At 33.3% G+C, this 15,759-nt stretch overlaps 1 protein-coding gene across 1 annotated transcript; it reads right to left on the reverse strand.

Annotated features, from left to right (window-relative positions):
- Nucleotides 1-8,385: 8,385 nt before the first annotated feature.
- LOC129000643 (proteoglycan 4-like) lies at nucleotides 8,386-14,684 on the reverse strand. The gene is made up of 2 exons (XM_054427604.1): nucleotides 14,567-14,684; nucleotides 8,386-10,051 (listed from the first exon to the last, which is right to left on the reverse strand). Exon 2 carries the CDS (start codon nucleotides 9,985-9,987, stop codon nucleotides 8,386-8,388), a length of 1,602 nt encoding a protein of 533 aa, XP_054283579.1. The 5' UTR covers nucleotides 9,988-10,051; nucleotides 14,567-14,684.
- Between the last annotated feature and the right edge of the window lie 1,075 nt (nucleotides 14,685-15,759).

Below are 15,759 nucleotides of genomic sequence, written 5' to 3' on the forward strand. Positions count from 1 at the left end.
CTTTTATCCGTAAGCATTTATCATGCAACAACGCTTTGATGTACAAAATTATTTTGGGCTCTACAAATGGTTCAGAAAACATTGACAAGTCTTATGTTTTGAGGATAAAAATTGGGAACAATTTTTAACAATGAACCCCCGTTACTATAGTCTATTAATGCTGATTCGCGAACCCGTTTGATTTAATCATAGATACAACATACTCTCTCAGTAGATTTCCCATCCTTATGGAACAGCTGAAGCCAAATTTATCGTTAGTTCTGTCCGGTGCACTGTAGATGTCATGTTTGTTTACAATTTGTTTCTTGTTATTTCAGTAATTTAAAACCCCGTTTTACCAATTAAATATAATCATAAAAATAACTAATCCTCTAGTTATATAACCAACCTGTAAAGCACAAATCACGAAATTAACTCTTAAATAATACAACTAAACGTTGTCAACACTAGCCACCAGTGTCACCGGACATGAATTGGACACGAAAAACGAGCTTCAAAAAATTTTTAATGGGATAGAAAGTCTGCTTATGAACAAACACACAAACTTTCACATCTTATCTTACTAATATTATAAATGTGAAAGTTTGTGTTTGTTTGTTTGTGTGTTTGAAACACACATGAAGCTGTATGTGCATGTGTTGTTCATGTGCTGTATGTGTATATATTGTTGCATGTGCTGTATGTGCATGTGTTGCAGCTGTATGTGCTGTATCTCTTGTCATCACATACGTGTGAGCTTAAGAAATCTCCCGTGAAAAGTCATACAATAATTTTCCAACTACGGCGGTCACCATCAAAGATGTTTGAAGAAGTCAGGAGAAAATGTCTCCAAACTGACGAAAATTCTAACGCCAGCAATACAGCATAATGTGAAAATTACTCGAAGAAAGACTTTAAAGCTTTAGCTCATAGTACACTTTAGTCCTCTTCCAACCCTAATCGCCCCTGATGGAGTGTTTCGATTGTCAGTCGCGAACAGCTGGTGGTCTGGTCATCCTACACTCTGTGTCGCTCCCAGTCCTCGTCTCCTCAGGGCGCCCGTAGTCTCGAATATCCTGACCGGAAGGAGGGAAAAGCGTGTCGATAGTTGCGTCAGGAGTGGTGGGTTACACAGACCAACCCAGGTGTCAATGAGTTAATTTCCCATCAAATGCGTTATTTTTATATTTCAAAAGATAGTAGGTGAGTATACAATGGTTAATGTATTGGTCTGAAGTATAAATAGCAGAAAATTCACGTGTAGTAATTAATATATGTATTAATTAATTAAAACGCAAAAATACAGTTGCTAAAGACTAGTGAAAGTGAATCTAAAATAATTAAAGTAATCATCTGGGATTCTGTTAATTATTCAGTTTCTGGTTTATTGATCTTAGCGAAACAGCTGGTAAGTCAGAAACCAAACTTCACAATCTTACTGCATTTTCCACTCATGTTCAACTTTGAAATATGTAGGCAGTATTTTGTGGTTATTTTAGTTAAACATTATTAGCAAAATACAAAAGCACATTAATAAATTACAGAATTAGTTCTCAAATCTCGTGTATAATTTTATTGTTTTTAATTAGCTTAGAGTGTAAAATTAAAAGCATTTGAGGACAGTTGCTATTTTCTTATCATTGCAGACCGATCCCCATTTACTTTCCAACGTTTTTAACGGAACTCTGAAGATTTGGGGCTAAACCAAAGCTAAAATTTGTACTCCAATTTATATTCTAAAATTTTATCTACTTTTGCCCATTGGTTTTCGTTTAATTTACGAGCGGACATTTGAAATACAACACCTTTATTATACCTTTTACACAATAAATATGCATAAATACCTTCTTTTACTCATCACTATGTTCCACCTTCTTCAATATATCTTCGTTATCTGTTAGCCTCTCCCTTATCTTGTCAGATTATTGGCCTCGTCAATAAGATCAGCTGGCCACACGCGAACGATAGCGTGTACAAAGATTACCCGCCAAACCTTGCAATTCCCGCCATATTTCTTTAATCAGCTGTGAAAAAGCACCATTACGATTACATGGCGTGCCTACTGGTAGCATTAGGGTATTGACGCTGCCTTTCAGATTGTTTGCTTTAGCTCCTCTCTTCCTCGGAGGCCTTTGTTCGATTGTCAAGAATAAAAGAGTGGAAGGAGGTGTATATAAGATTCCGTGCGTATGGAATTGTACTGAGTTTATCCTTAACCAACTTAAAGTGTAGTTGTTATGGCCAGTTAAGTTAAAACAAAGTGGATGCAATGTAAATGGTAACTACGGTGCTTATTATGGTTTCCGAAGAAGTCATCTTTTGGCATTCAAGCAAGCAATATTCAATTCATGTTTTTGTTGAATAAGTATCCTGTCCATCAATTACAGTAATCAACTTATTAATTAATTCAATATAAGGAACTTGTATGGCCAATCATTGGCTGTAGAACTTATTACGTCATATCTGACAATCTTCAAAAATTTAAATCAGTAAGGGTTGGTTTATGCTCTCCAGGACACGACCCTTAGCTAAGGGTCCTTAGACTGCTCGACTTTTCCCAGATTTATTTTTATGGTTAACTTGAGGAACAATTTGGAAGATATACAAAAAAAAAACTAAAATTAAAAGTTTTCATCAACTAACTAACGAACGGCCAACAGTGAGCAAAATGGTTTAAAAATTTAATATTCGTTATCATTCATTAAATATTTTTGGCACATTGTTATTGTTCTTTTGCAACTTGACGAAGATCTGATCAAAGGAGCTATTCTTGTAGGTGACGAATCGGACTTCCGATACCTCACTGGAATGAGTCTCATCCCTAATGACGACCCGATATTTCCCATTCTCGACTCTTACTTTATCCACTGTGTTCGTAAAACTTTTTGCATTAACGTAAAAAAAACAAGAAGATTAATATTGAAAAGTTATATGATTTAAGTGCAGTATTATATTATATACTAGTGTACATGTTGCTCGAAATCGAGCAATTTCAAATAAGTAAATGAGTTGAGGAGTTACAAATAAACAAATGACTTGTTTAAAAACTAATAACAGTCATAATTTCCGATGATTTTAAAAGAGTCAACTAAAAGATTATTAACTGATAAAAATACTCACAATTTACATAACAGTCCTATTCCAGTTTAAAGGGTTAATGTTTAACTATCAAACTGTCCATGGACGGGAAAAGGTAAGCTTACAATTTAAGTCAAAGTAAAAAGGCTGTCAGCTTTTATAATGTACCGTACCTAAGTTATTTAGCCAATTTGTAGGTGTAGGGTGTAGGCTAAACTCTACAGAACAGAGTTATGCAAAAACTGGCAGAACTCTGAAATGGAGTTATTTATCATAGACATACTCATATGCCAAATCCTTAAAATAAAAATTCAATAATTAATAACTTATATCATTAAACATAAACCAACATCCAAAACTATACACATTTTAATACAACATAGATAATTTACACATTGACTGTTTACAATTAAAACAACATGTGTTCTTCAGGCATTTGACAGTTCTGGTTGTTTACATTTAAATGTCAAAGCAAATGTAATATTTAATTTATGACAACAGCTGGAGTTTCAAAACAATGTTTGTTTCCCATGTTAATCTTATGGAGAAATACGAAACTTTAAAGGGCCCCAGGGCCTCACTCTCTAATTATTTACCTAAAAAGAAAGTTTCCTGCACAACTTCACGTTACGCTCTTTCCAATGACACCAAAAACATGTCAATCGGTTCAGTAGTTTCGGAGGAGTAATTGTCACAAAAATCCTGCTTGCGTATTAAATAAGTATAGAAGATTATATCGCTAAACTATCTCCACTTATTTTCTTGGATTGGATTCAAATTTAGTTGTCATCAGACTATAGTAACGTTTGAAGATTAACAACTTCTTGAAAATAAAAACCAATTTCTAAATCCATCCAATCTCTATTTTTACTAAATCATTGGTTTTGAGGTTAAGAAATACACTACTTAAAACTTATTCCAACAAAAAAATAAGACACGTTTCTAACGCAAATCGATTTAACTAAAATATCTAGTTGTTCCATTAAAAAGCCTTCCTTGTCTCCTGTTCAGTTGTAAGATTTATAATTTCACACAATATTCCTAATACTCTGTAAAATTCGTCGGAAGCTATGCACACACGAATACAAATAAATAATATATACATTTTTTAAATAACCTTTATCAAAGATTTCTGCACTATATCATGTCGCATTAAAACGACCACGACACATAACTGGTATTTAATATAGCGTTATAACTATAAACGAACCTTTCCTTGGGTTGGATATGATCAAATAGTAACTCATCAAGCAATTAAAGCTAAAAGCACGAAGTCACAGTAAACTCGAGTTTATTAGACATTAATAATTTCTAAGTAACATTCAATAGTGAAAATATAGAGTTGAGTCGTTTTATTGCCCTATTGTACTTTACTGCAATAAAAAATAGTCTTAAATATAGACTTTGTGTTTTCAAGCTTGTCCTATTATTCTAGTCTGTTAAAATGAGTTTATTTACTGTTACTAACTCAATTGTGGATGAGTTAACGTTTTAACCCATTTCGAAGCACCAAACTAAAATATTAGTCGTGTTCACTAAATTAAATACCGCACAATTGTATAACAACTGTTTATTCATATAAAAAGTCCAAGTTTATTATTATTTATAGTTTTTGTTCCATACCGTTATAATCTCATTCATTTTATAAATTCACTTTTTATGTAAACTTTGATTTATTCCTCAGTCCTCAAAATATTACAAATTAAATAATCACATTGTTACCATGATAGGTGTGTTATTTTTTAGCGATATTCTATATAGCGAAGTAGCTATTACTGTAGGTGGTACGGTAAGACCTAGGCCCGGGACGGATTTACTTTTTCATGTTGATGTCCCCAGAGGACAAAAACACAATTCGTTCAAATTTTTATATATGACCAATTTTGATGAAATGTGGTTTATAGGTGTAAGGCGAGATAAACTTGAATGAGTTCGCGAACGAGAATGGTCGGACCATGGGAACGGGGTTTTACAGGGGGTTTTATGGGGTAAAAATGGTTTTTCTCATTTTTGACCCTCAAAACACAAAATTTCCCAATTTTTCTCTAGACCTTTTTAAAGAGCTTTAAAACAAATAATTTAGTATAACAAAGTGTTTTTGTACGGTTATTGGTAGGCCTAATGGAAAATTTCAAAAATTGTAAATTTAAAATTCCCATTTTATTCTTATGGAGAATATTGTAAAATGTTGTAGTTTGCTTGTTTATTGATATATATTGATAGAACTTGGCATATTTATTTTATACTAAGCTATTAATATTTTACTAAAACACACTTTATTAGTTTCAGTTTCCTTGTAGCAGCAAACCTAGGTACTTATTAAACCTCATGTTGTTTAAATAGATTTAATTGAAAATCAATTCAGACGAATGGAAATTCGTTTAGTGTAGGTTTGCTGTGGCGGGGGTATTTTCAATCTGGAAGAATACTTTAAAATATTTCAAAACTTATAGATAAATTATATTGTTTATGAATTACTTTTGACTGTAATTCAGAAATTAAATGCAAATAAAATTGTAGGTTCGATAGTTTTAAAGGTTCTACAAAATGTTCAATGTTAGATAGGGAAGATAGGCCGAGCACACAACAATAAGAAGATAGTCTAAGTTAGTGGGTAACTTAGGCGTTATGTCCAGTGTTAATATACTGCCTGTCGACATGCACACCTAGCTTTATTCTTTAATTACTTATTTTACTAACCTTAATAAATTGCAGTCTTTCATCTTTGAAATTAGTTCTTTGAGAAAAATTCCTCAAGCTTCAATATAATGTTAAATTTATTTTAGAGTTAATGTTTTGTTTATGTATGTTTTACTTTAAAGTATCACTTGTAAGGATAGAAAAGTTACATGTTAAATTATACACATATCCTGTAATGTTTGTTTGAAATCAGGGGTTTAAAAACTTTTGAATTTTTATTACCATTTTGATCTTTACTGCTAGCTCAATTGCAGAATTTTGAATTCAAAAACTCGTCTATAAGCTGATAAAAAGGCAATGTATCACCCAGCGAATGGAAATGGTGTTTACATAGCAAACACCTATTCTATGTGGCTTTTTAACACGAGTCGTAGTAGACTTACACAAAGTTTTACTATTCCTTTAATTTCTGGTCTAGAATTGTTTTCCACATTACTTCACGTTAGGTCTAGAGGGGATCGTGGCATTATCGCTGGGATAAAATCCATTGGTGATTGGCGGGATTTGAACCAGTGACCTCGGGGACCGAAGTCTCGCACTCTACCAGACCAGTTCACTCCTCTAGACTTGCATAAACCATTACGAAATTAAATCTGTCGTTTACCATAGCTTAGTCATAAAACAATACTGTACTACTACTTGGGGAAAGATAGTTGACTTCTAAATCCCCATCAAAGTGCCATTGAATATAACCGTTTACAGAAATATACTTTATTGAGCAGTAACCTCAAAACAGCTGTATAACAAGTTAGCCCATGACCTAAATAGACGTAAATGTATGCACGAGTGGAGTATGCCGTGTGGACGCGTCTCGCTGCGTGTCTGACGTCCTCGTTGTCTTCTTTGAGAATTCATAAAGTTAAAAGTGTCCTTTAATTTAAAGACATAACTAATGCCTTTATACTTAAAATGATTGGTAAAATAGCTTCGATAAGTAGTTGTGTTTGTCTAAAATGTCTTTTCATTTGTTAGTTAACTCCAGTATATTATTGAATCGAATTTCATAACATTTTAAAGTCAAGTGTTTCGTGGGGACAAAGGCTTTTCTACTTTTACAGAAAAACAAGTGGACCATAAGTCCAAAATATTTGTTTATATTGTTCCCTCACAGAAAGAAATTCCCTCACACCACAGTCCATCAGTCCATTATTAACGGAGGAGTAGTGTTTTGTAGAAATCACCTTCACGTATTATACAGGGTGTCCCGGAACTCTCTACCAATATTTTAGGGCATTGTTCCTGGGTAAGAAACATATCTAAATATCATATTTAAATTGTCCGGAAGTCCTTAGTTACTCGGATAGCCGCCATTTTGTTTTTTCACTTATTAATTTTTTTTTGAAAATTGGTTAAACATACGAAGTTGAAACTTTGCACAAACATTTATGACAACTAGACAAAGCTACAAAAACATTACGACGATTTTTCAAATTCACAAAACAAAATGGCGGCTGTTTAAAATTTTGTTTCTTAAATTACTCGAAAACCGTTGATTTTACAAAAATTTTTTAAGAATAACTTTTTTAAGGCAATTTTATTACAAATCGATCGACACCTTAATCTTTAAGATCGGACGAGTATTAACTGAGATATGGCAGTTTTAGTGATACGTGACCGCTTTCAGCATGCGCTGCAACTAATATCCGGCGGTCACTTATCACTAAAACTACCATATCTCAGTTAATACTCGTCCGATCTTAAAGATTAAGGTGTCGATCGATTTGTAATAAAATTGCCTTAAAAATTATTATTTATTATGTAAAATCAACGGTTTTCGAGTAATTTAAGAAACAAAATTTTAAACAGCCGCCATTTTGTTTTATGAATTTGAAAATCGTCATAATCTTTTTGTAGCTTTGTCTAGTTGTCATATATGTTTGTGCAAAGTTTCAACTTCGTATGTTTAACCAATTTTCAGAAAAAAATTAATAAGTGAAAAAAACAAAATGGCGGCTATCTGAGTAACTAAGGACTTCCGGACAATTTAAATATGATATTTAGATATGTTTCTTACCCAGGAACAATGCCCTAAAATATTGGTAGAGAGTTCCGGGACACCCTGTATATAAGGATTATATTTATAGCCTTGGAGCTTAAATTAAAAAGCCTTTCGTCCAAATGACAAAAACTTTGTTTTTAGAACTGTTTATATAACATACATTATTTGTATCACACATATTTTTTGAATAGTGTTAGATCACGCATCAGCTAAATGTTGAAAATTCAATACCGTACTAATGAAGACATGGGAAAAATTAGTTTTTATAATAGTTTCAAATAACAAATTTGTATCACACACATTTTTTGAATATTTTTAGTTAACATGACTCATCAGCTAAATATTGAAAATGCAATACTAATGAAAAAATGGAAACGAAAGGCTTGGTCGGCCCGGGTCGGCCTACTTCATAGACCTATCATAAGATTATTTATTTGATTCCGGATTACGGGTTATACTTTATGGAGATCAACGCACATCTGTTTTACCAAACAAGAGTACTTATAGCTATTAAAATAAAACATACGATTTGAAATAATACGACACGACTATATCCGTTATCAGCAATTTCAGCTTTACAATTTAATTGAACTTTAGTGTCCATAAACATAATAGATGATAAATTTTACTCACTTGTCCCAAGCGACGTTTCTGGTGTGGCCGTCGGACTTCATCAGGTTGTTGGCGCTAAGTACCTCCACTTCATTCTCTCTACCCTGACCCTTGGTTGCCGCTCGCACTGTCTCCACCGAGGAATTGGACCTGACAGACTCCACGGAGGCGAGAGTCTCTCCCTTCGGACCTCCTGGGTTCTCGTCCTGATCCTCCTCAGAAGGACCTTCACTGATCGACTTTGAGATCTCCTGCTCTCCCTTGGACAAAATCGTAGGGATTACATCCGGCTGAGCAAGTTCTAAAGCCGGAGCAGTTGTAGTTCGTACCAGAGTAACAGTTGCTTCTGGAACTTCTTCTTTGGTATCTTTAGCAGCAGTTGGAGCTTCCTGGGGTTTCTGAGTTTCCTCTGTTTTATTTTCTTTTTCTACCTCCGCTGTCTTTGCCGGTGGAGGAGATTGTACCTGAGCCTGGGGTTGCACCTCAATCGGAGCTTCTTGTATTTCTTTCTTCTCGAGTTCCGGAGTCTTGTCGTCAGTTCCTGGAAGTGTTGAAACAACAGCCTCTATAGGTGTTGGAACTTTATTGTCAAGGTCTAAGTTAAGCTTAGGCTTCTCTTCGACTAGTGTCGCTGGTGTTGTTGGCACGGATGTTTTTGGTGTTGCATTCTTCTTATCTGCAATCGGGCCAGTTTTCTTAGCGTTGTTTCTCCTTTCTATATTCGAAACACCCTTTTTGTCACCGTTAGCAGGTTTAGTTGATCCTTGAGGTAGTTTTCGTGAAGCCCTTACAACCGCTCGTACAGGAGATGAAGCTCGGACATTATCCTCCCTTCCTCTCGAGACACTTCTAGTTCGCGGTATCCTAGAGGGGGATTTGACCGCTTCAGGTTTGCTCGGCTGAGGTCGTTTCCTATACGGAGATGTAAGATTACCCCGTTTGTCATTTTCCTTTTCACCATTTTTCTGATTCTGCGTTCCTTGAATCTTCGGAATCGGTGGTTTCGTCCCATTCACTAGGGATTTTGAGATCTCCGAAGGTCCAACTCTTTTAGGAGAAACGCCAGTCTTAACGGAATGCCGAGGAGATTGAGACACTGGTTTTATTATCACTGGTTTTCCTTGGGAGGGCAACTTTATGGATTTGTTTCTATTCACTTGATTCAACACTTGAGTTGCTCTATTTGGCGACAAAGAGTTTCTTCTGCTGATAGGCTTAGGTATACCAGAGACTCCTGGAGGGCTGGTAGGGGTGCTGGAGCCGTTTATAGTTCTAGGAGTAGCTACAGGCAGTCTACTGGTTGACCTACTCCTCGCTCGTGGAGGGATTCTCCTCGCTCGGTCAGGTGACGGGGATGGCTCTCTGGAGGCATGCCTGGAAGTCTCTTCGCGGAAGCCTCTTCCTCGGAAAGGACTCACTCTCCCATTAGGAGAATTGTCTCTACTTCTCCCGTGTGGTGGCGCCTCGTCGTTGAGGATGACGAAGGCCGTCTTCTCCCTCCTGGCTACAGGGGGAGCCACTCGATGGGGTGGCGGAGCTCTAGGAGGCGCCGGAAGCTCTGGACTTAGTGGCGGAAGAACCTTGAACGCCTCCGGGATCATGATGCGTTGTCGACTCATGCTAGGAGAGGTCCATCTTCGCCATCACTACCTCGTGGCAGCTTCTTGCATTGCAGCTCTTCACCTGTAACATTTGAAAGAGGGTGAGTAAAAATATTCAAGGGCGATGTCTCTGCTTCGTTAAACCTTTAAATTACTAATCCTGACAAAGGCAGCGACATAGACTTGGTCATTATTAGGTTTCACGTGAAATTCTACCCTCTGTAACTTGCAAGTATCAAAGAACTCGCCATGTTAGGAAGTGTTTCCATGCACCCCAGTCACCAAAGTAAGTTTGGATTCGTTAATTCTTTCAGAGTGTTTTAAAAGTATAAGAAAATCAAAGAACTTTGAATCAAAGATTATTATATTTTAATATTTTAAATGAAATCGATTTTTTTACATGTTGGACTTTTAATGTACGCATTCAAAGTAATCCATCTACTCATGGATATAAAGCAAAAGCCTAGCTAACAAAGTTTTAGGTTAAGGTAAATTTCTGTTAATACTATAAATAACATCAAATAATTCTTTTTCTTAATGAGAAACTGGTAATATTGATTTAAATAAATTTTAAAATAAATAACTAACCAAATTTTTTTTACTTTTTTAAACTTTTATATATAAACATAACTCACTTTTTTTGTGCCTGACGGTGCCATAGAAGGCGAAATAAATAGAAGGTCTCAAGAAATAAATATTACAAAAATTTTAGTGAAGTATTTAGTTTTAAAATGTTTATATAATTAATTTGTGAATCGATAATTTGTTTTGAACTGTCATTGAAATATAAATAAAAGTATAAAAAAAGCGTTTGAGTTTTGTGTCTAATGAAAGAACATTTTGTAATAATAGGATATTTGTATAAATTAGAATTCCTGAAGAAACTAAAACGCTTTCGAACCAGTTCTTGATATAAATTCATCCACAATATTAACTAAAACGTATTTCATTTTAACGGGTTAGTAAGTTACCGTTTAATTTATATTATCATTGACTACATATACCTACAGGTATAGACCTACCAATATATACCTACCTATAGGTATATATAGTCAATGATATTATGTATCATAAGATATACAATTACGCAAACTATTTAATTTTAAATTTTATTATTAATTAGGGTTTGAAATGTACAGTTTTACCTATGATACCACCTTTGTTTTGAAATGCTCGAACAAAACCATCCAACGAATAAATAAACTACACTTTTTCTAGTCTAGTATGTTAAAAGGGCCTAACCTTTAAGGTTCATTAAAAGGCAAGTTGACCGGAAATGCATAAATAAGCACAGACAAGATAACCTAGGTAGTTGTTAGATACATAAACTTGCACGAATGCATATCACTATACTAATCATGAACTTTTAAAAGCCTCAAAATGATTTGCATAGCATGGCACAGAACCCTCTAACACACTCCTTCAAGAAAATTTACGAAATCACCGTTCGTTTTTTACTCAATAATTTTTTTAGTACGAGTCTTACCAGAAGTTTTACTGGTAAACCAATAAAATAAATACCGTAACAGTTTTTGCTATTTTCACAGATGTTGATTTATTTAGTACAAAGATTTTATAAAAACTAGGTGTTGCCTTTGAGTTTATATCACAATTAATTGATTGTAGTTTTTTAAATCCATCCATACCACTTACCATCGTTTTTGTATATTTACCGTCTTGTGAGTAACAGTATAAGCGTAAATATATGTTTTAAGTGTTATAAGACGTTTCTTTTATTTACTTTCCGTTTTTTAAATAGCGTAAAAAAATACGTGCTTACCCTTTTCTTGCTCAAAATGTTGAGGGAAAGCAAGTAATTTCAGACGCGCTTTAGTATATTTTATTGTTTATACCGATCATCCTAGAAAAGGCGTAGGTTGGTTTGGATTTCGCTTCATTTGCTGGCCTGTTAATGTAACATTCGATTATAATATTAGGGTAACATTGTCAAATTAAAAAATGTTGCCTTTCAATCAAAATAGATACTGTACTCAATACGTAAATATCCCCAGACCAATTATTAGTTTATTTTAGAAGTATTTAAACGAGTTTAAGTAATTGTAAATTATCCTATAGCCTATGTCACAGTCAGTAAATTATATGTGGTGAAATTAATGGACAAGCAGTAGTATACATATACGTGAACATTTTAAAAGTACAATTTTGTTATAATAAAATATGAATTTCAACGAAGAAACAAAAGAAGACCAAAAACACTAAATGATGTAGTCTTATAAATTTAATTTAAACATGAATTGATGGTTTTAATTAATAAAATTATTCTATGTGTAAAAGTTTGTTAGTGCACAATGAATCCACAATCCCCCCCCCCCATAACACATTACAATTTTGTATTTACAAACATAACAATACTGACTAGCTACTAAATATATCTGTATTGTTTATCATATTTTTACATATTCGTATTTCTTTTCAAATTTGTTTCTATCAATGCATAACAATTTTCGTACAATTCAAGTTACCTATGTGAATGGAAAGTATTTCTCATACGTACATATGAGAATTTCATTTCTTAATCAAAGTTGCTTCTTTTTTACCGATGGAAAATAGGTTTTGTATTAATTGATGGGGAAAGTGCTATACTTAGGCTATAAATCCAACACATCATAGGTTACCAAAACGTTACAATGACCGAATGAATTTAATGTAGGAATTTACCCTATTTTTATAATGCTTACACTACTTTATTTTTAAACAGTCTTTTGTAGTGATCTTTACTTTCTACATCACACTCAAAGTAGGTTTATCAGTGAAACATGGGGTGTTCAAAACATCACTTTGTTATTCTTCCAGAAGGTGTCTGTGGCTGGAAATTTAATTGTAAATTTAAAAAATAGGCTACCTAAAAGTAAAAAAAACTGCGAACTTCGTAGATAGATTTTGTATTAGATCATTTCAACAGTCAAACTGCAACCAGTTGTAGCCTATAATATATTTTAAATGTAGGCCTATAATATAGTTTTAAACGTATCCATAATATTCTATTAGTTATGTATCAATATTTATCAATATTATGTCTTCTATGTCTTATACTTTGCCCTACGAAAATAAATACCGGTATTCCTGAACTTCTCTTTAATTTGGTAGGTACAGCATGTAGGCTACAAATTCCCTTTTTAGTCAACAGAAAAAAACCACTTCAAAAGATAAACAATTAACTGTCATTTACAAACTGTTAAATCCTTTTCACTGGAGAAGATTAAAATATATTATTTAGCCTAACTGAATTTATTTTAAATTAAATAGTGACCGTTATAATTTTGTGAAGTGCCTTTTTTGGGGGCTTAGAGTATAGATTAAACCCAACCCTACAATACAAAAATTATGCTTAAATTTATAAGAAACCCCTATTATTTTACAGAAGTTTTGGAAAGTTGAATAAATTTTGGAAATATACTAATCATGTTTGATTCACATAGGTAATTGTCTTTACATTCTTTTTTACGTTACTTTAATGTAGCTTGAACTTCTGTAAGATGGCACTAATGTGTCTTTACATTTGTGTGTTCTTTTATAAAGAAAAACATAGCCTAGGAAAATGTAGTCCTTATAGGCAGTATTCAATTTGAAAAAGAACCATGTTATTTGCATCTACATTTCAAAGTTTATGAATATTCCAAATTTAATGTACTAATATTTTGCTCACATTAAAATTGTTGTTTATTCACAGACTAAATAGCCTACCTATACATTTTAAATCACTATATCTAATATGTTTTTGCACCATCCAAAACTACAACCTAATCAAATACATGGTTCGATTTTAAAAGATAGTACTGTTTTCCTTCGTATTAAAAACATACGTAAGCCACAAAAGAAAGTGATGTCCAAAATCTAATATTTAAAAAAATCTCTTTAATGTGTGTTTAGTTTTTAAATTTAGGTTCAGTGACTGTTAGGCCTACCTATATATTTTTTTTTACTTTTAATACTAGTTTGTGATTTATATGTTGTTGTCTTAGTCAATCATTTTTTTATGTAAGGACACCTAGGTATATTTAGTTTAAAAAGTTTTGAATTGATAAACAACTACTATTAGAACATATCATTAATTTCTTAAAATTACTGTTTAGCATGGAAATGTAAACATTTATCTTGGGCACAAAAATAAATCCGGCCATACAGCTTATATTTAAACAATGTAGGCTATGTTTTTTGCGGTTTTGCATGGTGATACATTTTTTCATCTCAAATAAAAATATGTTTTTACGGAAGTGAAGCAAATTTAATAATGTTTGTTTTACATTCACTTTTAATATTAAGACAAGAGCAACATTTCATTGCATAAGTTCTGCCGTCTCTAAAACCTTTAAAATACTCAATTTTACAGGGTTGTTTTTCACACAATAAACTGCCCTACAGAAAATATGTAAATGGATAATGTAAGTTTGTATTATAACCTACTATTTGTCAAAATAAATATTCATTCAACATACCATTAAAGTAAATATCCTGCAATTTTAAAATGCCATTAACTTTTGTCACAAAATATTACCCTACAGTAAATATTTAAAAAGTGTACGTATTAACATGGTAAAAGATATGGAAACATTGAGACAAAAGTAGGTCTACTTACAAGCTGTAGGGTGGATGACGCTGGGTCGCCCGCACATACACAACTGAAGTAGTATGAGCGCAGTGTGCGCCGGTACAGCCACCTCCCGCACTACTCACTGACTCACTGACTCACTGACTGACTCACTGACTCACCGGGCGTACTCACATTAACTGTACAAAATAGCGATTTAAAAAACTAGTTGCACTATTCATGCTTTGGACGGTTTGAGACAAATCAGTTGATCATATATATGAAACTACTGTAAATATGTATTCACGTTAGTCTATTCTCGTCACCATTTCTATTGTGTATTAGAAGTTTTGAATATTAAAAATAGTTTTGAATTTACAAGTTGAAATGAGCCTAATTTGAACTCTTGTTTATTTACATTGAAACACATTAGAACAATAATAACATATGATTGAAAATAGCTAACAAAGGCATAGCAGTTGTTGGAACAGATTGTGTAAACACATAGATATAACACTACCATAGATTATTACTAAAACTTAATGGTTCTTAGTTTTTACAACATATACTCTTTCATTCGGTTTCATTTCAATTGTCATCCGGTGTTTGGAAATATAAATGAGATACCTTTTCCTTCAGCTACTTACAAAAAGATTACATCGAAGAAATTTCTGTTATTCGCTTTGAACATACAATAATTATACTTTTCAACTTATTGAGTACTACAAGTTATTTTATGGTGTGTGTCATAATATCCCTGTAAGTAATGCGTAAAACAATCCCGGGTTCGTGACTAGCATCCTAGGACAAAAAAATCAACATTAAATAAATACATATTATTTTAGCAATTGATTCAACATTGAAAACTAATAAACTGTCAAAATGCTTAAAACCAAAATGAGTGAGTATTGTAATTTTCTCATCGCATGCATAAAAAATACAATTGTACAACTGATTCAAATTGTATCATATTATGATTCTCGTAATTGAAGTGGTAACTTTGAAAGCCTGAGACCAAATAAAAAATTTCTGGTCAGCTGACAACACGGAAAATAATAAACCTCATTGCACAACAACTTCCCATAGGTTCTCTGCGATTGTATAGACGTATTTTGGTAATGCATAAAAACAAACATAAAACCGATATTATATTTCAACCGATGCAATAGTCCGACTATTTACAGTTCCTCTTTTACCCCCCAGATACTGAAGGTAATGATGCTTATAATTAAAAGATGGCC

This window comes from Macrosteles quadrilineatus, unplaced genomic scaffold (assembly GCF_028750875.1).
Source record: "Macrosteles quadrilineatus isolate MER2022 unplaced genomic scaffold, UCM_ALF_1.0 Scaffold_8__2_contigs__length_117827958, whole genome shotgun sequence".
NCBI classification, from domain to species: Eukaryota; Metazoa; Arthropoda; class Insecta; order Hemiptera; family Cicadellidae; genus Macrosteles; species Macrosteles quadrilineatus.

Coding starts and splice junctions, on each gene's coding strand:
- LOC129000643 (XM_054427604.1), bottom strand. CDS start 9,987: ATGAGTCGACAACGCATCATGATCCCGGAGGCGTTCAAGGTTCTTCCG.